At 42.8% G+C, this 24,549-nt stretch overlaps 1 protein-coding gene across 1 annotated transcript in view; it reads right to left on the bottom strand.

The window, feature by feature from the left end:
* LOC103607093 (CUB and sushi domain-containing protein 2) overlaps positions 1-24,549 on the bottom strand; it is a gene marked incomplete at its 5' end in the record, with an annotated part of 107,636 nt that overhangs the window by 45,432 nt on the left and 37,655 nt on the right. The window contains 3 exons of the mRNA XM_008591645.1: positions 12,266-12,392; positions 15,749-15,940; positions 17,196-17,352. Of these exons, the coding sequence (XP_008589867.1) occupies positions 12,266-12,392; positions 15,749-15,940; positions 17,196-17,352 (476 nt within the window). The remainder of the gene's footprint in view (positions 1-12,265; positions 12,393-15,748; positions 15,941-17,195; positions 17,353-24,549) is intronic.

Genomic DNA, 24,549 nt, shown 5'->3' with positions numbered 1-24,549 from the left:
GCACTTATCCAGTGCGCCACCGGGCTGGCCCCTTTGTTTTTAATTCTACTAGTGGTTATCTTTAAGCATTTTCAAAAATACTTCTAAACTTGCATTTTATCTAATCATCAATTTTAAGAAAAATAAGATACTATTTCATTCCCCCTTATGTAGAACAGTAAATCTAAAAAAGACTTAACTTTATTACACCATTCCCCAACTATCAAACCACTGACAATATAATCGGGGACTACAGACCCATGTCAAACACAATCTTTCATGGTCATCAGCTTTTAGTATAGTTTTTCTAAACATCTCAGTAGGCTAACAATTCTATGTCTGTATTAGTTTGCTATGGCTTTTGTAACACATTATGACAAACTTGATGGCTTAAATCAACAGAAATTTATTCTTTCATACTTGTGAGGCCAAAAATCTGAAATAAGTGTCACCATTCCAAAATCAAGGTGTCAGCAGGGCTGTGCTCCCTCCGGAGGCTGTAGAGGAGACTCTAGTCCTTGCCTCTTCCAACTTCTGATTCTACTGGTGTTCCTTGTCTTATGGCTGCATCTCTCCAGTGTCTACTTCTGTCTTCAAATCACCTTCTCTGTGTGTATAAAATTTCTCTCTGCCTTCTCCTTATAAGGATTCATGTGGGGCCGGCCCGTGGCTCACTTGGGAGAGTGTGGTGCTGATAACACCAAGGCCATGGGTTCGGATCCCTATATAGGGATGGCCGGTTAGCTCACTTGGGAGAGCGTGGTGCTGACAACACCAAGTCAAGGGTTAAGATCCTCTTACTGGTCATCTTTATAAGAAAAAAAAAAAAAAAAAAAGGATACATGTGATTGCTTTTAGGGCCCACCCAAATAATCCAGGATTATCTCCTCATCTCAATATCCTCAGTATAATCACATCTGCAAATACCCTTTACCCAGTTGAGGTAACATTTACAGGTTCCAGGCATTAGGACCTGATATCTTTGGGGGCCATCATTCAGCCTAGTATGTTTTCCCAAGTTCCTCAAGAAGCCTATGAGTGCCAATTTTCTGTGGCTTTTGTGCATATCTAAAACAATCTGTTACTTTTGTAAGTGAATTATATATCCTGGCTGAAGCAACAATTCTTGGGACTAATAATACCACCGACTTTGGACTTTTGGTATTATGGAAAAGAAATCTTAAGAAGGTTGGATTAGTTGTGGTCGTTCTTCTTTTGTAAATGACTGTTTTATTATATGACAAGGGCTGATTATGTGCTTACTTGTGGGAGTGTGTTTTGCCAAATGCTTGTAGAGATTTTTTACTATCCTTGGAGTTCTTTTGTAAATGACTGTTTTATTATATGACAAGGGCTGATTGTGTGCTTACTTGTGGGAGTGTGTTTTGCCAAATGCTTGTAGAGATTTTTTACTATCCTTGGAATGATTTCACTTTTCATCAAGTTGTATCTAACTCATGTTGCCTGGAACTCAATGAATCCTTCAGTTCACTGAGAACACTTCAGCACTGGTCACTCCATCCCTACCCCCTGCTCAGAGGAGTTTGCTAACATTTTGTATTTTGTTCTTCTTTCTGCTCTGTTTGCTCACTATTCTTCTTCATTTATGCCACCTGGATTGTCACTCTGTCTTCCATGTCTGGCTACTTTTCTTTCATTACTTCTCACCATCATACTTTTTCTCTGAAGTTTTAGAGAGATTCTCTAGCTTCTTTCCTATTTCAGTGCTTTTATTTCTTACAGGGCACATGCTGCTACTGTGGATTTTAATTACATAGTTATTTTGTTTGCATTCCTTAGTATCTCCATCTCTGTCTTTCTATCTCAGGAGCTCCCCTCCCCCATTTCATCATTCATCTTCTACTTATCCATATTTCTTATGTTTAAGTGAGAATATGATGTATATATTCACTTCAGCTTTCTTCTGTCCGTTACTTAAAACCTTTTCAGAAAAAAATGTTTTTCTTTCTTTAGGGAAATGATTCTCTCATTTACGAATGGTATGTTTTAAGTGGCATCACACAATTTTATTACTTAATTTATTTTTTGCTTATGTGTTTACTCATCTTTTGAAAGGGACCATCCTGGTCCAGTGTGGTTAACCAACAAGGTAGGTGCATTTCTTTGGCTGAACTGTTTATTTTCCTCCCAAGAGATGTCAGAATTCATTCCTGGGATTATAAACTGGCAGTCGAGTCGATGCATTTGGACCAATTCAACTACTTGGTGTAGCACGGCTGGATTGATATACTTGGATGATTTGAAGTAGTTTGTGTTTCTTTTTTAAGAGGTGGTCTGTGAAAAACTAAATTGCCAGAGAGCATCACCACTCTTAAAGCTACATTTATACCTAACAGGCTATCCACATCCTCTCCTTCAAAAAACTTCTGAGCTCCTTTTGGCTATTCCCCGGTGTGTTGAAACCTTAAATCTGACAAAGGAATACCCTACTGTGTGTGTGCTTATCCATTCAACTCCTTCAGGAAGTCAGCTTTCACAGTGCGAGTACACAGACCTTCTCTGTTTAAGGTTAACTCATTGTCAGTGCTCAAAAATGAACCTTCCGGAAGTGGGTGAACCTGCGGCCACGATTCCTGGTGACAGCTGTGAACACAAGCTTCACTTTCGGTGCCTTCTGCCTTCTCTGGGCCAGCTGCCCACTTGTGGGTTAGAGGGAGGCAACACTGACCTCAGTGGGGAGTTGCTGCCCTGTGATTGATTTGAAACCACAGCAGGGCTTCAGGCACAGCCAGATGTTGTCTAGTCCTGCATCCTCCCAGGAAGACAAGCTCCACTGGGCAGGGGTCCTGGTTAATCAAAGCTGTGGCCCCCTTCTTGGTAATCCTGCTGTGGGGTCACCAACATACAAGACTAGAGTTTTCAGTTTGCCCTCTGCATTAATCATTACGAAGTATCCTTACAGTTATGTATGAACAAATACGGACCGTTAGACAAATAGGACCTTTATGGGCTTTAGAAGCAGAAATCAGAGTGTCCAGGAGCAAGAAGTTCTCCACGTTCCACAGGTCTCAGATCCCTGTAGGGCAAGCATGCCTGCAAAGGACAGTCTCTTCTCCCTGGCTCCTTTCCCCTCCATGCAGCCGGCCGTCTATAGCTCTCAACCCCAACTGAATTTGTATTTAAGAAACAGAACTCAGTCCTTCTGATTGTAACCAGGATCCCCCAAACAGTTAGGCTTGGTTCCTCCTTGGTTTCTCAGCCAACTTATCCTCCGCATTGCTGGCATGGATCTTCCTGAAGTCACGTGTCACCCCAAACAATGAGCTCTTCCAGAAGCAGCTTTCCTGTCTTTCACATGCCTGGGAGGTCCTCACCTCCACCCTGCATGGTGAACTCCTATTGTTCTTGAAAATGCAGCTAGAATAGCACTTCCTCTCTGTAGCACCCCACCCTCAACAGCCACCTAGAATTATGAACTGTCCTTGCAGATGCTTTTCTATTGTGTTTTGTGCATACTTCTACTATAGCATTTATCACATTATATTAGAATCTACAGCAGACACTGTAGGTTGGCTGACCTGTACTCTATTTCCACACCTCTCATCTATCACTACGATAGAGAATGCAGAAGCAAAGCAAAATTGATTTCCCACTTTCCCTCAGCCCAGTGTGGCAAGGTCCGACTAATGAGATGTAAGAAGACGTCTCCTAAGGATGGTGGTTCTTCCCAAATAAATCTGCAAGCCCTCACTAGGAGAGAGCTCTGTGCCCTTTCCTCTTCCCTCTTCGTTTAGACTGTAACTCAGAGATAATGCCTGGAGCTGCAGCAGCTGACTAGTAACCATGAGGATGAAAGTCTCAGGATGGCAGAGCAGGAAGAAAGGTTATAGCATCCTCAGCAGCTGTGGATCAGCTCAGACAAAAACTTGAGAAGAAAGGGAGGCAAAGTCTTTTGGTCCTGCCCTTCTACCTAACATTTATCAGGTATCTATAGCAAACCACATTCTGGACCAGTCATTATTATTCCCATTTTATAGATGTGATCATCGAGGCCCAGAAAGGATATGTGACCTGCATGAGGTCTCACAGTTACCCAGTGATGTGGGTTTTGAACCGAGTCTGTCTAGCTCTGGATGGGACCTTCAGATTCTTGTTCCAGAAGAAAAATGAACTCCCATCTGTTGAAGCCAGCTTTAGTCAGTTTTTCTATTTCCATTCCTAACTGATATAATTTCTATCTATAATACTGAGAACTTCAAGGGAAGAGACTGCTTCTTATTCATATTTATACCCTCAATGCCTGGCAGAGTGCCTGGCACTGAGTAAGTGCTCCAAGTTTTTTAATTGAACTGAATGTCGTTGTTGTTTTCAAAATGTTCCAGCGGCTCCTCTTTATACTGAGAGCTCCATTGAGTTCTCATCTTGGCCTTCAGGGTCCTGCAGACGTCCCTCTTTACCCAAGCAACCTTATCTCCACCTCCAGGCAGAACTTCCCTTCCTCCCGTCCTCACTGAACTCCATTGGTTGGCATACAGCATCTACCTTGTCTTGGAGGTATCTGTTTGTTTGAGCATTTCCCCACTAGATGTGAGCCCCTGGAAGACAAGGCCCAGCCTTAGTCTGATCTTTGTGTTTCCCACTGTACAGCTTCACAGCCTCTGGCACAGTGAAAGTATTCAATGCATATTTTGTTAAATGGAACTAGCCAAGGACCAGAATGGCAGACTGGAAAGCACAAAGGCTGGAAAGCTAGACAGAATGGGTTCAAAATTCACATTACTGGGTAACTGTGGGACCTCAGGCAGATCATTTATCCTTTCTGGGCCTCAATGATCACATCTATAAAATGGGGACAATAATAACCGGTCCAGAACCTGGTATCCTATAGATATTTGATAAACGTTAAGTAGAAGGGCAGGACCAAGAGCAAAAGACTTTGTCTTTCTTCTGCACTTTTTGTCTGAGCTCAGATTATAGAAAGGAAAGCTCAGACCCAACAATGGAAACTGAGAAGAGGTCCCACCTACATGGGATGAAACTTCTATGCTCTGTGTACTGGCAACACAGGTAAGAGTGACACAGAGGGACAGCTCACTGGTCTGCTTTCCTGCTGTGAGCTGCCAGGCCTGGATGGGGTCCATCAGCCTGCCCATCCCATTCTTGGCACTCAGGAAGAAACATGTGCCAAATGCTGCCAACAACCCTGGGTTCAAAGGAAGGACCTGCCTGGTAGCCCGCTGTTGTCAGGCATACCCAGAAAGGCCCACATTCCAGCTTGGACCACACTCAGGGGTAAGCCCAGCCACAGATTCCTGCAGCCACCCACTGTTCCTCTTGGGCACTGCTGCAAAGGTACTGTCTTTGCCCTGCTTGCTGGGGTGAATCTGGCTACAGATCTCTCTGGTCACCCCCAATGCTTGTTTGGGGTTGGAGCAGGGTAGGGAGAGGCATTTAAAAGCTTTTTCCTGTCTGTGCCCCTAGAAACAGTCTCGAGGGCTAGCCTGTTGGCTCTCCCACATCTGCTCCCACCTGGCACACCTGCTCCCACCCACAGCACAGCACACACCACCTGTGACTCTTAAAGGGCAATCTAGGGCCGGCCCGGTGGTGCACTGCTACAGTGAGCCGCTTGGGAGTGCGGTGGCGCTCCCGCCGAGGGTTCGGATCCCACATACAGACCGGCCGCTCACAGGCTGAGTGAGGTGCAGGCGCAACACCGGGGGTTGCGATCCCGTTGCCGGTCCCGGTCCGGTACAGGCGCGACACTGAGGGTTGCGATCCGTTGCTGGTCACGAAAAAAGACAAAAAGGAAAAAGAAAAAAAAAAAAAGGGCAATCTACAGCCTGCTGTGCTTAGTGGATGTCCTGCTTGGGTAAGATGAAAAACTATCTACCCAGATCCTGGTGGAAGTTTTCATCATTTGGGAATGATGTGCCAGCCATTGTTCTAGGTGTTTTATCTCTATCCTCATATCGTTAACTCAACCCTCATATCGCTGCCTTATATGGTAGGTACTACCTTTAATCACCATTTTATAGTTAAGAGAACTGAGGTACAGAGGGCTTAAAGAGCTTCCCAAGAAACATGGCTAATACCATGCTGTCTGGTACTGGAGTCCAGCTCTTAGCTATGACTTGATACTGAACAAACAATAAAACTTGTAGGACATAAAGAATCTGGCAGAATAATCAAACCAAATGGCCCAACTGCAAAACACAGTCGATGCAGAGAAATCAGATGACATTGTAAAACAAAACATAAATAGTATTCTCCAAGAGATGCAGATGATCATATATTGATTTAAAACAAAAGTAGGCTGTCAAGAGCAGTCTGGAATAGAAAATGCAGTCTCTTTGAAATTAAAACAAAAACAAAAACAAAAACAAGATTTCCAAAATAAAGAGAGAGTAATTACTGTTGAAAACTGAATTAATAAAAATATAAGATCATTGCCAGAATAAAAACAGGATTTAGAACTTGCAAGTCACTGGAAGAAAAACAAAAAACAAAGCCAATTAAATTGGATCAGCTAAAACAGGAAGAGTTAAAAATAAAAAAAGCAATAAAGAGACATAATAATTTTGTTTGAAAGAAAGCATAATACATTTGTTGTAAAAGAAATATAGAATCCTATGTTGTTTTTGTATTCTTAAATATCCATGAAACGTAAGTAAAAACTAAAAATTCAAAAAGTAAAAAAGGCACAATACAGTATAAATAAAAATCATAAAAATGATCACACAAAGTATATATCACTTAGTAACTTATAAAAATTCTTAAATATTCTTGGGTTAAAAAGAAACCTGAATTGAAATTGCAAACTCTTTAGAAACAAACCCAGTTGAACACTCTTTATGAAAAAGACAAACTCCCCAAAAGAAAAATATACAAAGAACTGAAAGCAGCAAAGACAATTAAATATCCTTTTGTCCATAAAACTGGTAAAAACTAAGACTGACAAAATTTTGTGATGCCATGTGGAGAGGCAGGCCTTTCCATTGACTTTTCGTGGGTGGGTAAATTGCTGCTATATCTAGAGGGAAATTTGAGGTCATGTATCAAAATTTGCCTTCTGAGAATATATCCTAAGGAAATAATTGGACAACCGTTTGAAGATTCCTGTGTAAGAAGGTTCATTGGAGTGAAAAACTGAAAATATTCACTTTATCAATAGGGGAGTAGTTAAATAAATTATGGCTGAGCATAGACCAGAATTCTCTGTCGCTGTCAGACAGGACGAGGCAGGTCTATACATATTGACATAATAAGGTGATCATACATGATTAAGTGGTAAAACAAAAAGCAAGCTACTGAGCCATGCATAGAGACGATGTTGTTTAAGAAACCATATTTATTGCATTTGCTTTATGTACATATTGGCATACAAAATATCTAAAACAATAAGTAGAACAAACGGATGTCAATGTTTACGTTATTACGGGCGGTACGGGAAGGAGTAAGACTACAGCGTGAGATTATGGGGACTTTTGGTTTCTACTTTATACATTTCTTTATTGTTTGCATTTTCAATTTTTAAAAATTAGTAGCTATTTTGTTATTACGGGCGGTACAGGAAGGAGTAAGACTACAGCGTGAGATTATGGGGACTTTTGATTTCTACTTTATACATTTCTTTATTGTTTGCATTTTCAATTTTTAAAAATTAGTAGCTATTTTTTATTGTTTGCATTTTCAATTTTTAAAAATTAGTAGCTATTTTTTATTGTTTGCATTTTGAATTTTTAAAAGTGAATATATATTTTATAGAAAAATTCTATATATTCTCAGTAAAAAAAAAAAAAAACTAAATAAGGACTCAAACCCCAAAGGGGCTTTTCATGTTTGTCTAATTATGAATTCCCTTAACTTTGTTACTGGTTATTCAAGTGAGGGGTGTGTGTGTTTTGTGCATGTGAGGGTGAGAAAGAGAGCCAGAGAGAGAGGGAGGAAAGGAGAGGGAGAGACAGAGGGAGAGAAGGGGGGAGAGGGAAAGAGGGAGAGGAGGAAGGAAAGAGGAAGGGAGGGAAGAGAGGAGAGGAATGGCATGAAGGAGAGGGAGGTGGGGGAGCTTGCCAGCACGCCAGGGAGCACATGCCTGAGACTTGCTCTGGCTGGCCAGGGTGGGGAGCAGAACGAGGACAGGAAAGTTGCCTTGTCACTCCACCTGCATCTTTTAGCAGCTGTAATGCAGCAGGCAAGACCTCCCCTGCTCCCTTAGCATTGGCTCCTTTGAGGTGGCTGTGGCTCCCAGGAACCTTCCAGATTGAGGGTTGATGTTATCTTCACATTCTTCCTGCTATTTCTCACCTTGGGCTCTGCACACAGACACTTAGCGTGTCCCCATGCGTGACTTCGTATTTCTTGCTGTGTTTCTCTGGAGAGGATGTTTCCTGCATTTGTTTTGATCCTGTCTTCCAGAGGGCTTGGAAAGGAGCCTCCCATCTTCCCTCCACCTCCACGCCTGTCATTCTCCTGAGTGAAAACATCCTCACTTCTGCCCAGAAATCCCTTCGTCTGTTTCCTACACTCTCCTGATGTCAGCTGCTCCAGATCTGCTCTGCTCTCCTCCAGCCCTGGTCCTGAACCCTTATTCCCAGAGAATTAGTCCTGCGCCTCTGAGGTGTGCTGATGTTGCTGTCGTGGAGGAGCATGCTCACACAGACACTTAGCATGTCCCCATGCGTGACTTCGTATTTCTTGCTGTGTTTCTCCGGAGAGGATGTTTCCTGCATTTGTTTTGATCCTGTCTTCCAGAGGGCTTGGAAAGGAGCCTCCCGTCTCCCCTCCACCTCCACGCCGGTCATTCTCCTGAGTGAAAACATCCTCACTTCTGCCCAGAAATCCCTTCGTCTGTTTCCTACACTCTCCTGATGTNGTCATTCTCCTGAGTGAAAACATCCTCACTTCTGCCCAGAAATCCCTTCGTCTGTTTCCTACACTCTCCTGATGTCAGCTGCTCCAGATCTGCTCTGCTCTCCTCCAGCCCTGGTCCTGAACCCTTATTCCCAGAGAATTAGTCCTGCGCCTCTGAGGTGTGCTGATGTTGCTGTCGTGGAGGAGCATGTCCTTCTCTTTAGAAGATGCATGCCAAAGTATTGAGGAATGAAGCATCATGTTTACCATGCACTTTTGAGTGATTCAGCAAAAAGGAGAAAAAAGGATTGAAAGAAGAAAAAAGAGAAAGTCTATATGGCAAAATATTACCATCAGCTGAGTCTAGATGGAAGCTATGCACGTGCTTGGTGTACTGTTCTCCCAACTTTTCTGCATATTTTACATATTGTATGTCACACAGTTAAAAAGCGAGGAAAGAGGAGAAACTTCAATATCCATATTTACTGAGGAGCGTGAGATCACTTGGTGGAACCACGTAAATGTCCCTGAACTTGTCCCTTCTTCTCCATCACCACTGCTACTGCCTGGGTTCAGGCCTCCTCATCCCCAGCCATGTAGGAGACAGCCTCTTCACGGGGCTTCCAGAGCCAGTCTATCCCCTCCAACCCATTCTCCACAAAGTGGCCAGGAGATGCCCAAACACAGCATCACAGCCCCCAGGGCCCTCTGTGCTCTGGCCACAGCCTGCTCCACCAGCCTCATCTCCCATGGCTGCCATCACCTGCCAAATTGCAGGTGATCATCCAGCCAGAGGAACCATTTCCAGCTCCTTGAGGCTGACCCCCTGCTCCACTTTCCTGCTGAGGAGGCCATTCCTCTCCCGCCAACCTTCCTCCTTGGCTATCCTGGCAAACTCCTCTCCATCCTGCAGGACTTGGCTCTAGTGTCACCTTTTCCAGGATAGCTCTTCTGATTTCCTCCTGTCCTACCTTTTCATTCCCCTCCCTCCTTAAGCCACCACCTTGTTCTGTGCATACATGCGTGCCTCTTGTTTATGAACAGTGACTGGGCCTCATTCATTTATGCCAGCACCTTGCTCAGGCACTGCCATGTAGTAACCAAACAGATCATTGTACGTGAGGGAATGAATGAATGATGTTCCAAGTTAGGAAAGTGAGAAAACCTTCTCCTGATTTGCATACATGTACACGAAAGTGAAATCATCACTGTGCTCTTGATTCACTCATTGTTTAGTCAATATTTATTGAGAGACTCCCATAGACCCACTAGTCATAGAACTAACTACTTTAATACCTGGGTCGGTCCTTCCTTCCTTCCTTTCTTCCTTCATCAAACAATTCAGCTGGGGGCACTGTGCTGACAGCCAGGAGATTTGCAAAGATAAATAAGGCAGAGACCACAGCTCTAGAAGGGGAGGTAAGGCACGAGCATAAATAAAGGAGAAAAGTGTGGTCAGCGTCAGAAGGGAAATAGGCAACAGGCAATGGGAGTTCAGAAGAGGGAGAAATGACTCCTAGGAGTCCTCCAAAAAGTGGATGAGGGAAGACTTCCTGGGTGAGATGACATCTGCACTTGACTTTGAGGGATGGGAATTTTAGATACAAGTCTTTGGAGGGGGGAGGACATTCTAGGTGGAGGGCAGAATGGAAACAAAGTCACAGAGCTAGTCCATGAGCATATGCTCAGGGGTCACCAGTAATTTAGCTGTGCCAGAATGACTTTGAAAAGAAATGGTGGAAAATAAAGTTGGGACAGTAGGTTGAGGTCATGGTGGCCTTGAAAGCCAAGATAAAATGTTTAGCTCTTATTCTGTGAGCACAGGGTGCTAAGGAAGGTTTCTAACCAGAGGGCAGATTGATCAAGTATGCTTCCAGAAGTCTACCCCAGAGTGGTTTGCAGGATCAAAGTATCTTAACTTGTTCCCCTAATAGTGCAAAGTCCCCAAGAGCGCTGATGACCTCATTTTGCATAGGATTTAGCTCGAAAACCTGCACATAGCAAACACTTAATACATTAATTTTAATTGAACCGAGTCTAAAGACATATGTACATCAGTGAACCTGTGAATATTTATATCCCTTGCAGCAACACACCCATTCAGCCGGTTCCCCTTAACTGAAAACTCTCAAGGGTGGGGATCTTCTCCTAGCTATACTTCTGCCCCTTTTCTTGACTCCCACTATTGTAAATCATCAACACTTCATTCCTGGATCATTGCAACGGACTCCCGATGGTTGCCTTCCCATGAGCTCTCTGCACTGCAAATAACCCTGGTGAACCAACCTGCTCAAGAAGCTACCCTGGCTCCCCCTTATTTATTGGCATTTAAGATCCTCCATAACCAGGCCACACTCTAACTCTTTCTGTCTTTCATTCTGTACCCACATGTATGCCCTACTCTGGCCAGATTCTTTCCTCCCAAATTCCCTTGATCGATCCTCTTTTGACACTACCACGCATACTCCTACCCCAACCTGCTCTTTCCTCATAACTCATCCGAGCCACAGCTCAAGGCCCAGCTTCTCCATCTGTGTAACACAGTGTAGAGTCAGAAAGACCTGCATTTATATCCCAGCTTTCTGATTCCCCATGCAAACTGAGACATGCTATGCATTCTCTTGGAATCTCAGTTCTGTAAAATGGGAATAATAAGAATCTCTATTTATTATTAGGGCTTATTATTACCATCATCATTATCAATAGGGCTATTGTAAAAAGTTAATAAGACAGGCCCTGAGCTTGATAAATGATAATGCTCCTTTCTTCTCTGACTCCTCGGAACTCCAATAAGGAATTCCTGTTGTCAGTCACTTATATGGGAAAGAAGTTATATTTTGAGGGTGTATGTAACCAAGTACAGACACTGATGGGCTTTTGTTGTTTATTCCCTCCACAAACCTAAAACACAAGCGTTTCCATCCTCATTTTATAGATGAGGAAACAGACTGAGAAAGGGAAGCAGTCTGTCTGGGATGTTGCAGTTCTAAGCTGACCCCTATTTACTGTCAGAGAAATAACTACAGCAACTAAACATTTACTATGTTCCAAGTACTACGCTCAGCACATTACATGCAATATCTCATTCCAGTGCTTTATCTGGAGAACCACACTCTACAGCAGGAGACAGTGAGACTCAGAGAGGTGAAGGGATATGCCCAAAGTCCTGCAAACCATATGTGAAAGAACCGGGATTCAAACTGGGATCTGTACGGCTTCAAGCCTATGCCTTCAACTGCTCTGCTGTAACTGTGCTGGCTAGACCAGTCAGTTGCCTGGACATGGAATGCAGCCCTCTGAGGCTGAGAATGGCTTTTCCAGGTTTTCCACAGGACCCAGCCCCAGCCTGGGGTCATGGAAACCACTGCTGATCACAAGGGCCTCCAGGTGGGGGGAGGGGCAGGCATCAGCTGGGTGGCCTGGTGAGAATGTTGGTCATGGCAGCCCTGAACAACTAGGCCCTGACACTTACCCAATGGTGCAGCCAGCATCTGCTTCGATGGTCCAGATGCAGTTGAGATTGTGTTCATAGGGAGCTGGATACCCAGGTGACAGCACCTGTCCCGTCGCCTCTCCTTTCACTGTCCCTCCACACTCAGCTGAAAGAAATCCCAAGAGAGTGAGCTTCATGGGGTGGCCTGATCTGCCAGCTGTGTTCCTGTTGCCTGTGTGCCCCTGGGTCCCTCTCCTTCATTCCAGGTGATTGAGCACAGCATGTATAAAGGTCCCTGGATGAGATTTGTATCCAGAACCTGTAAAGAACTCCTACAACTAAACAATAAAAAGGCAAATAACTCAGTTAAAGAATGGGTGAAGCATCTGAATAGACATTTCTCCTAAGAAGATATACAAATGGCCAATACACGTATAAAAAGATGTTTAACATGGTTAATCATTAGGGAAATGCGAATCAAAACCACAATGAGACAGCACTTCACACCACTAGGATGGCTACAATCAAAAGACAGACAGTAACAAGTGTAGATGCGGATGTGGAGAAACAGGAACCCTTGTACATTTCTGGTGGAGATATAAGCTTTGGAAAACAATTTAGTAGTTCCTCAAAATGTCAAACATAGTGACCATATGACCTACCAATTCTTCTCTTAGGTATATGGCCAAGAGAAATGAAAACATGTTCACACAAAAACTTGCACACAAATCTTCATAACAGCATTATTCATAGTAGCCCCAAACTGGAAACAACCCAAATGTCTATCAACTGATGAACGAATAAATGAATTATAGTATATCCCTTCAATGGAATATTATTCAGCCATAGAAAGGAATAAAGTTCTGATACATGCTCCAACATAGATAAACTTTTTTTTTTTCCTTTTTGTCTTTTTTTACTGACCGGTAATGGGATCGCAACCCTCGGTGTCGTGCCCGTACCGGGGACCGGCAATGGGATCGCAACCCTTGATGTTGTGCCCGCACCGCGCTCAGCCAGTGAGTGGGAACCGGTCTCCACATGGGATCCGAACCCTTGGCGGGAGCGCCTCCCAAGCGGCGCACTCTCCAGTGCACCACCGGGCCGGCCCCAACATAGATAAACTTTGAAAACATTAGCTAAGTCAGAGAAATCAAACATAAAAGGCCACACATTGTGTGATTACAGTTATATGATATATCTGGAACAGGCAAATCTATAGAAACAAAAAGATTAGTGGTTGTCAGGGCCTAGGGGCAGGGGGCAATGAATAATGACCACTACTAGGTACGAAGCTTCTTTCTGGGGGGACAAAATGTTCAAAAAGTATATTGTGATGATGGCTGCACAACCCTGTGATGGTGGCCCTGAACAACTGGGCCCTGACACTTACCCAACAGTGCAGCTGGCATCTGCTTCGATGGCCCAGATGCAGTTGAGACTGTATTGTACCTTTTAATTGGTGAATTGCATAGTATGTGAATTATATCACAATCAACCTGCTGGAAAAAAACGTCCTTGTGCTGTGACCAAACTCCTGCAAGCCTCGTAGGGAGGAACATGCAGCTATTGAACCAGTGCATTGACAGCAACGCAGTCTGTGTTAGCTGCCAGGAGGACAGAGGCCAACACGACACTGTACTTCATGTGGGAGGGTTTACGGTCACTGGAGGAGACAGCGCAGAGTGTGCTATGTGCCTGTACAGAGGCACATTCATGGCACGTGGCAGCACACAGGAAGAAGGCACCTGGGCTGGGAGAGTCAGGAAGGGCCCTGCGTTCAAATAACCTTGAAGGAGTAGCAAGAGTTGATCAGGTTGGCTGGGTGGGAAGGGTGAGATGGGGAGGACAGGAGGAGGAGGGCATTGCAGACTAGGAGAAGAGTGTGGGTGCAAAATTCCTGGGGGTGAGAAGCAGCATGGCGGGCTGGGGGACAGGATATGAGGTGGGGAGTGGTGGGAGACAGGGCTAGAAAGCTGGGCAGGCATTGTACATTGAAGGCCACTTCACACCAGGCTGGGCTGCTGTACAGCTACTCTGTTATAGGGAAGAACTGCAGTGTTTATACATATGAGCGAATGGGCCACTTCACACATTAGTGAACTTTGCATGTTGGAAATGTCACTGTGGTAGAGTCTGAAGGGTACAGAAGGGGTGAAACTGGAGGCAAAGGGGACGGTGAAGAGACCTATATTCCCCATCAGAGCAGCCACTGAAGTCACAAGCTGGTGGCTCCTCCTGGCCTTCTTCTTCTTCCTCCTCAACTCCTAATCTTCCTCTAAGACCCAGTCCCTGAACTTCTGTGACATTTTCCACACTTGACCCTACTCTGCTCCCATTGCTAGAACCTTGGCTCAGGCCTCATCTTCTCTAGGCCAGCAGTGCCACCAGAGAGGCCTTTATAAAATGCAAACATGCCACTGCTTGCTTTAAAGCCTCCTTCCTGGAATGAAGTCCAAACTCTTCAGTAGATCCCATTGAGCCCGCCAGAAGGGCTCCCTGGGGCCTCTCCGGTTACCTCCCTGAACCCCCCGGTCCAGCCAAGCCTGATGAACTCCACAAACCCAGGCAACTCAGCCTATTCATGCCTCTACTTGAACTGACAACCTGACAAACATCCTCCCTTAGAAACATTTTGTGACACCCCTCCACCTCCCAGATAGAGTCAACATTGTCCTCCTTTGGGTGTCTATTGTAAAGTGAACAGATTTTTGTCATGGCATGTATAACATGTTATTAAAATCATATCTATCTCTTCCACAGGACTAGAAGTTCCTTGGCATCAGGGACCTTGTCTTACTCATATCTGCACATCATGTGCCTGGGATAATGTTTGACATATTAAAAATGCTTAATAAATGTTCACTGAGTGAATAGGTGGGTGGATGGTAAAATGATGAAGAAGCCTATTGCTTCCCAGGAAAATTATTGCAAGGGAGCATGCATAGAGCCTCCAGAGAGCCTCTGCTGACATTCCAGAAGAACCACAGGCTTAAGAAGATGTAAGTTCATTACTATATTCCTTCTTAAGAGTGAGATTGATGCTGGTTCATTATCTTACTCTTTCTTTTGACATTCCCCTAGAAAAGGGAGCATGCATCCTGTTTTACCTATAGGGAAACTGAGACCCAGAGTGAGTTAGTGACTTGTTTGAGTGTTGGTGTTCCAGGAAACCCTGGAACCCAGGTAAAAGCCCCACCTCTCCCTTTCTAATGGACTCTCCCACCTCTTCTCCATCACCAGGGTTACAATTTTGAGGGCATGACTTGGCTCTGATCCCACTTGCTAAATGTGTGACAATGTAAGCCACCCGCCTGACTGCGCTCCTGCACGGTGTAATGAGGTGTGAAAGTGAGGAAACGGAGAAGGGGGCACGTGAGCCATGGTGCCTGTTAACGAGAGTGTTCAGTCCAGACAGACGCCCCCAGGCCCTGGAGCATGGGGTCCAACATGAATGAGACCAGAGCTAGAGCCCAAGGTCAGGGGAAACCCGGGTCCCCTGAAGAGCAGGAGGCCTCCTACCGACACAGGTGGGGAGAGGCCGGTCCCAGGTCCTGCGCTCTCCACTCAGACACAGCAGCTCCTCACTGCCCCGCAGACTGTAGCCAGGGTCACAGCTGAAGGACACAGAACTTCCTGCAAAATGACCTCCATCATGAATCTTGTAGCCAAACTGGGGGGTTCCTGGGTCCTCACATTTGATGAGTTCAAAACCTGGGGAAGAGAAAAGAGGTACAGTGAGCAAGGTCAGGCAGGGACCATGCTTCTCCGCTTCCTCAAAGCCCACGTCCTCAAGGATGATGTCCTGGCCGCCACCGCAGGTGCTGAGGGGTTCACCACTCGGGACTCCCTCCTCATTTCTATGCTTGGTTGAGGGTATATTAAGGAGCATTCATTCCCCTGTTGCTATATGTAAATGATTTCAGCTTTTAATAGTTTTCAGGCCTAGGGTCTGGATTTTCTTTCTTTCTTTTTTATTTTTTGTTTGGCCTCCTAGCATTTTGCTAGTGGGAGCTGTTCTTTCCAATTTGCTCACTGAGACACTCTGATAAGAGGGTAATATGGAAAAGTGACATTAAATGTATGTTTAAAAGCTCGATTATGTCCCGCTTAAACATACTCTGTTGAAAAAGGCTGGAGAAGGAAACAGACTTGTACAGAGCTCTTGCTATATGGTGTTTGTGTTATCTCTCATTTGTTATTCACAGGAGTCTTAAGGTAGGTATAATTATCTGCATTTTACAACACAGAAGGAAGGTTAATTAAATTGTTCCAAACTCCCAATTTTTATTACAGAAATGGAATTCAAAGGTGACTCTATTTAATCCTCTTCCACGAACCCACCTGCTGTACGTAATAGACAGAGATCTCTCTGCCAGACAGCCTAGGGCCCAGGCAAGGAGATTTTGAGTATACTCATTGGGTATTTTTTTCCCTAACAGCTCTATTAAGACATAATTCACATATAGTCACCCATCTGAAGTGTACTCTTCAATGTCTTTTAGTATATTCACATAGTTGTGCAACCCTGACCACAATCAGTTTTAGGACACTTTCATCAGGTCAAACAGAAGCTCTACACACATTTTCCCCCAACTCCCTCAGCCCTAGGCAACTATCTATTTACTATCTGTCTCTATGTATTTGCTATTCTGGTCAGTTTATATAAATGGAACCATATAATTTGTGGCCTTTGTGACTAGTTTCTTTCATTTAGTGCAGTGTTTCCAAGGTTCATCACGTTGAAACATATATCAGCACTTCATTCCTTTTTATGGACAAATAATCTTCCACTGTTTGGACATACCACTTTTGTTTTTCCAGTCATCAGCTGATGGATACTCGTTGGGTCGTAAAACAGTCTGTAAGAGCATATTCTTTGTATCCAGTGGGCCACTAGAAGCTCAAATAAACGAATAAAATGGAAAGGCCTGACTTCATCGTCCACTCAGATGCAAGAAAGACTTACTGGAAAACTGCAGTTCAAAGCCCTTGCTGGTGTTTTCAGCGTCAGTGATGAAATCAAGCCACAGACTGCTGGATGTGCTGTTCAAAGTCACCCCCATCATCTCAGAGCGGCTGAATGCCCCCAGCAACCGGGCAGAATTGTTGTTGCCATCATAGACCTGCACACAGGAGAGACCCCCAACCCAATGTCGTCAGCACGGCCTTATTTCTAACACCCATTCCCGGAGCCCCACTGTTAGAGGGTCAGTGAGTCATCAGATGCCAGGAGGACGGCAGAGTGAAGCTAGTAACTGAGCAAGTTATCTACTTTCCACTTGGTGTCAGTTCTGTGCCCAGCCCATCTCCAGTGTGGATATCCAGTTCGTTGGCAACTGGTTGCTATTCTGACTTATCCAGTGGAGATCTGATCTTGTTCCCGCAACTCCCATATGGCAACAGCTTACTCTCAGCAGCCTGGGGAGGCCAGGTTGGGGCTGCCTGACTCCCAGGCCATCTGTTTTGGCAGACAGGCAGGCTGAAAGCATTTTACAGCTCTACGTTGCTAAACACCCAGTCTTGTCCCTCCGGCAAATAAGACAGCCATCCTCCCACCTGATCTCACCCCACTGCTGCAGTGGCCTGTCTTGACCACTCTGCCAGCCTTGATCCCTGCGATCCAGGCAGGATGGAGTTAAAATGACCAGTGTGTCACAGTGAATTTCCCTTCCTCAATCTCAGCCTCTGCCCCTTCCCTCCTAAAATGAGAGCTCCAGTTAGGGCCTGCTGGGCTTGCCAACGGTGGAATCGTGCAGGCATCTGGCTTCCCTGACTCCCATCTGTCCCCTGAACTTCTGAGCACCAGCAAAGACAACAATCATCAGAATAATGAACTGGCTCCCTAGGTTTTGAGGTTGCTGCTCCTTTCTAGATAATTGTACAAATAGCAACAGAAGTTGTGATTGAGTGAAAGACCCCCTGGAGCTTTGGTAAATATCAAAGATGGGATCTATGGGTGGGTGATGAATATTTGTACATAGTGTATGATGTGGTACCAGCTGCCAGCAAATTGGAACAATATTTCCATTCTACTATTTATGAAGCAAAGCTTTCTAAAAGAAGCCATCCTTCAAGCTAACAGTGCTGTATATTACAGAGATGTGTTTAGGCTCCTGGGAGCCTCAAGTCTGTTTCCAGATCCTATGTGTAATTGCTTTATATCACTGATAGGCTGAGAGAATTACAGGGTTCCATCAGACATGGAGATGACACCAGTTTAAAGAGCTTAGCCCACTGCTGCATTTAAATTGTCATCAAAATATTTTTACCCATTAAAACATATATTCCTATATAGGGATGGCCAGGGTGCTCACTGGCTGAGCGTGGTGCAGACCACACTGTGCCGAGGGTTGCGATCCCCCTTGCCGTTCCAAAAAAAAAAAAAAAAAAAAAAAACCAAAAAACCAAAAAACCAAAAACATATTAAAATTAATAGATCAAGGCATTAGTCATCAATGGTTGCTAACATCCAATAAGAAAGGCAACCATACATCATGTGTTTCTTAATGGAAGACACATCGCCCCCTATGAAGTTATCTTGCCAAAAAAAACAAAAACAAAAACAAAAACAAACCTGATCAGATCAAGCCACTGGACCCAATTCCTAACTTACAGGAAATACCCAGGAGAGAGGAACATACAAGATGATACCCTGGGAAGGTAAGCAGCAAAATCCAGAATGTGAAAAATTCCCCTGAATAGATGACCTGATTTCTTCAACAAATAAATTACAAAGGGGAAAAGAAAAGAGATGAAGAGAGAAATCTATAGATTAAAAACACATGAGACAACTTATCCGATGTGTGAAACTTATTTGGATCTGGATTCAAATAAACTAAATTTAAAAAATATTATGACATTTATGAGATAGTTGGAAACTTGAACACTCACTGGATATATAATGGTATTAAGAAGTTATTGTTAATTAATAAAAAGTATAATGGGAACAGGATTTTTTCCTTAATTTCACAGCATAATTCATCCTAACTCATTAAAAACAAAAACATTTTTGTATCATTACAATAAAATATTCACTGCAGAAAATTTATAAAACAGAAAAGCACAAAGAAAAAAACAAGCACTCATAACATTTTGGTGATTATGCATTTCTTAGTTCTATATATTTCTTTCTTTACATGCATTTGTTTCTTTATGTTTTTTTATAAAAACAAGATTGAAATATATGGCACCTGCTCTTTGTCTTAATGTAATGGTATATTTTTCAAGTCATTTAATATTTTTTCCTCAACAGTGTTTATTAGCTGCAGAGATTTCCATCATAAATTTAACTCAATCCACAATATAATTATTCACGTATCAGTTTCCAGAATGTGTGCTCTGACACATAAGACGCACTCAAAAGTATGATGGGTAAATAAACCAATATTTTCTTCTAGTACTTTTGTCTTTAAATCCACCTGGAACTTATTTTGGCATATGATATAAGATTCTACCTTTTCTCCCTGGTTGATTAGCCATTTAACCAAACCCTACCTGGAAATATTCCACCCACCAATTCCACCAATTTTAAATCCATTTTATCATATATATAGTTCACATGTAATTATATAAATTTGGTTTTATCAACTTTCTTTTTCTTTTCTAAATTTTTTTTTCCAGATTTACTGAGGTATAATTGGCAAATAAGACTGTATGTATTTACATTGTACAATGTCATGTTTTGATATAAGTATACACTGTGAAATGATTACCACAATAAAGGCAATAAACATATCCATCACCTCACATAGTTATCATTTTTTCAATGTTGCATTTGTCTATTTGTCTACTCCTGTGCATGACCCACACTGTTTTACATATAATACATTTATAATTTATAATACACTTAAATATTTAGTAAGGGAAGTCTTCACTTGTCTTCTTCTTTTTTTTTTTTTTTTGTCTTTTTTCGTGTCCAGCAACGGATCGCAACCCTCAGTGTCGCGCCCGTACCGGACTGGGACCGGCAACGGGATCGCAACCCTTGGTTTTGCGCCCGCACCTCGCTCAGCCAGTGAGCGGGAACCGGTCTGTACGTGGGATCCGAACCCTCGGCGGGAGCGCCGCCGCACTCCCAAGCGGCGCACTGTAGCAGTGCGCCACCGGGCCGGCCCTTCACTTGTCTTCTTTTAACTTAGAAAAAAATTCTCCCATATTTACTCTTCTAGATAAACTCCAGAAGAATTTTCCCAAATTAAAAAACAAAACAAAAACTGAAAAAATAACTTGTGTATTTCTGACTGAGTTAACATTAAATGTACAGACTGATTTGGGAAAAATGAATCTGTGTGACATTAAGTATTTCTATCCATATATATGGTGTCTGGTTTCATTTAATCAAGTTGTTTACGTCTCTCAGTTAAATTCTGTACTTAATTCTGGATATTTAAATACTTTTGATTTCTATTGGAAATTGGGCTTTTGTGTATATTTATTTCCTAGCAGGATATTGCCTGATGGTCCAGTTCATCATTATATAAAGGTGATGGGAATGTCTCTTGCGAAATCCAAGAGAATCTATGCACATCTGTTACATCCAGTAAGATGGCTCAGCAAGATGGCCAGTGTCAAAATGAATATGCAAAGTGGATAGCTTTCTACACACAATTACAATGTGGGCATCATTTCTATGCAAGTTCCTGCATGCCCACTTGCCCAGGTGTGCTTGAGTTTCTCGAGGGCATACATCTAGAATGGAGAAGCTGGCTGCAGGGAAGGCACATCCTCAGCTTTGTTAGGTATCGACAGACTGCTCTCACTAGCAACCTATGACAGAGTTCATCGCTCTACAGCCTCACCAACACTTGGTATTTTCAGGCATTATGATTTTTTCCAATTTGATGGGTATAAAATGGTATCTCATTCTAATTTGTACTTTCTTGATTACCACTGAGGTTGAGCACCTTTTTGTATGTTTATCAACAATTCTACTGGCCTTTTCTGTGAATTGCCTGCTCATATCCTGTTCATCCATGAGCATGAAATCTCCCTGCATTTATTTTAGTTATATCACCTTCAAAATAAAATTTTATAATTTTCTCAGTAAAGATGATACACATTTTGGGGGACTTATTCCTAGGTATCTTACAGTTTTTGTTTCTATCAGAAATGAGATCCCTCCCCCAACCCGGTTATGTTTTAATTGGTTGTAGAAACACCAGAAGCTTGGCTGGACTGTTTTATTGGTTCTGATAGTTTACCGGTTGATTCCTTTGTATTTTCTAGATAAAAGAGACAATTTTCTACATTTCTTTCTAATTTTTATAGCTTTTGTGATCTTTTCTGATATAATCGTTTGCTTTCAGCACAATGCTGAATACTATTGGGGAGGGTGGGACTATCGGTCTTGTTCTTGACGTTACTGGAAATCCTTGGGAAGTTTATTTTTGCCATGAAGCATAAGGTTTGTTGTAGGTGTTTGGTAGAAACTTTTTATCAGATTAAGGAGGTTCTATTCATAGTTTTATGAGATATTTTTAAGAACCATAAATGGGTATTGAATTTTATCACGATATTTTGGGGTGTATTAGCAGGCTAAGGTGTTTTTCTCTTCTAATCTATTTATAGGGTATTAGGCTGAGCCACATGAAATTGCCAATATTTGTCCAGCTTTGACCTATGAAACTGGCAATTTCATATCGTTTGTGTAACAAATAACATTATGAGCTTTTAAATATTGATACATTCTCACATTCCTGGAATCAAATCTAGTTGGTCATCTTTGTTTTAATACATAGCTAGATTCAGTCTGATTCTGTATTTGGGATTTTTAGATCTATGATCATAAGTGAGACTAGCAGTGGAAGCTTATTTTTATATGTTTAACTTTTTAAATTATAAATTGACAAATTAGAGTTGCATATATGTATGGGGTAAAAAGTGATGTTATTACTTATACATACAATGTAGAATAATTATATCAAGTTAATTAACATACTTATCACCTCAAATACCATTTTTTGTGGTGAGAACATTTGAAATATACTTAGTGATTTTGAAATGTATAGTACATTGTTATTTACAATATTCACCATGCTGTACAATACACCTCAAAGGAAAAAAAACATTCCTTCTGTCTAATTGAGGTTTTGTACGCTTTGACCATCATCTCCCCATTCCCCGAACTCTCTCCTGGCCTCTGGGAACCACCATTATACTCTCATATCAATGTTTCTACTTGCCCCATACAAAAAATGAGTTGGGAGATGAATCTTTATTTTTCTCTTTTCTGAAACAGTTTGATTATTGTAGGGATTAACTGTTTCTTGAATTTTTATTAAAGTTTACCTGTAAAATAGTCTAGGCCTGGAACTTTTGAGAGATATGGGGAATTCCAGTTTTGTAATCGTTATTGGTTTATTCATATTTTCATTTTATTTTTTTATTTTTTATTTTTTTGTCTTTTGTCTTTTTTCCGTGTCCGGCAACGGATTGCAACCCTCAGTGTTGCCCCCGTACCGGACCGGGGACCGGCCACGGGATCGCAACCCTCGGTGTTGCTCCCGCGCCTCGCTCAGCCAGTGAGCGGGAACCGGTCTGTACGTGGGATCCGAACCCTCGGACGGGAGCGCTGCCACGCTTCCCAAGCGGCGCACTATCCAGTGCGCCACCGGGCCGGCCCCCATATTTTCATTTTTTGATATTTGTACTTTTATCTATAAAAGTTTCCCTTTCATCTGAGCTTACAGATTTCTTGGCTTTGTAGTTGTTCCTAAATATTTTATTAATTCCATAATCTCGTCTATATCTATTACTATGTCCCTTTTTTCATTCATAATATTACATATTTGTGGCTTCTTTGTTCCTCGATCAGTCCTGCCAGGTTTGTCTATTTTATTAGTTATTTTTCAAAACTTTGTTGATAATTGCTATTATTTTTTAGTTTTCTTTTTCTAGACATTTCTACCTTTATCTTTAAAAGTACCTTTCTCCTACTTTCTTTGGATTTATTCTATTGTATTACTCAAGCTACTGAAATCCTTATTTATTTTTAATCTAGGTGATATGTCAGAGACTAACAGAAGCATATTAAAATCTTCCATGATGTTCCACTGTAACTTTATTAAAATTTTTTACATTTCTAGCAGTTTTTATTTATTCATGCTATGTTATTTGGTGCATAAGGTTTACTGTGGATTGATTGTCTATTTTATTAATATAAAGGAATCCTCTTTTTCATTTCCTTATGAGACGTGGGAGAAGTTCTCAAATTTATTTTATAACAGACTGATTTCATTTTTCTGTGGTTTACCATCTTCTGTTCATTGCCTCCGTCCCATTTTTTAATTGGGTGATCATGTTTTTCATCTCGGTTCAAGTGTTCCTCATCTCGGATTGCTCTGTTTTCATTATTGCCTATGTTTGTGTCATAAATATAATATTTTCTCAAATCCTGTTAAGAATACAAATTAGGAGCTTTTAAAGTATTTTTCTTTTCTTTGTTGCTTGTAGAGGGGCAATTAGGTGTGATTCCTCAGACAGGTCCCCGTCCTCTGATCTACAGCATATTTACACATATCCAGTTAATTTTCTTGTTGGCACACCATTACGAAGGCAGAATGGCATTGGAGAATAGAAACACCCTGTAGTCTCTAAGGGGAGCAGAAGAGCTAAGCCCAAGGAGGCCAGAACAGGAGCATTTCCTATTCCTGTTGCTAAAGTGTGTGTGTGTGTGTGTGTGTGTGTGTGTGTGTGTGTGAGAGAGAGAGAGAGAGAGAGAGAGAGAGAGAGAGAGAAAGAGATTGTGGCAGCCCTTCTCTAGTGAGCCTGACCACTCTTGGAAGGCACCAGCCATGGCATTTCTTAGCTTGTCATCAAAAGCCAGATAAAGGCCAGCAGTCATGCCAAGAAGGAATGGTGGCTCTGTGTGGTCTCTCAGACTTAGTACATGTTCAGAGGGGCTAGGAGGATTTGAATCTGGTCCCTGTCAATGGCCCATGGGGTATCCTTGCCCCCAGGCTCTGCTGTTCTGAGCTGGGTGGTCTCAGGTGGGTTTTTCCTTAAGGTTTCTGGCACTTACTTCACAGGCAGGATTTCACTTCTCTTGTATGAACTTTTAGGCCCTTTTGAAATTTGGGGGGCCGGCCCGGTGGCGCACTGCTACAGTGCGCTGCTTGGGAAGCGCGGCGGCGCTCCTGCCGAGGGTTCGGATCCCACATACAGACCGGCCGCTCACTGGCTGAGCGAGGGGCGGGAGCAACACCGAGGGTTGCGATCCCGTGGCCAGTCCCGGTCCGGTACGGGGGCAACACTGAGGGTTGCGATCCGTTGCCGGTCACGAAAAAAAGACAAAAAAAAAAAAAAAAAAAAAAAAAAAAAAA

The sequence above is a fragment of the Galeopterus variegatus genome, unplaced genomic scaffold (assembly GCF_000696425.1).
Source record: "Galeopterus variegatus unplaced genomic scaffold, G_variegatus-3.0.2 Scaffold7112, whole genome shotgun sequence".
In the NCBI taxonomy this organism is placed as follows: domain Eukaryota; kingdom Metazoa; phylum Chordata; class Mammalia; order Dermoptera; family Cynocephalidae; genus Galeopterus; species Galeopterus variegatus.
Note: the sequence above shows the minus strand (reverse complement) of the source record. Positions and strands in the feature narration are given on the sequence as shown.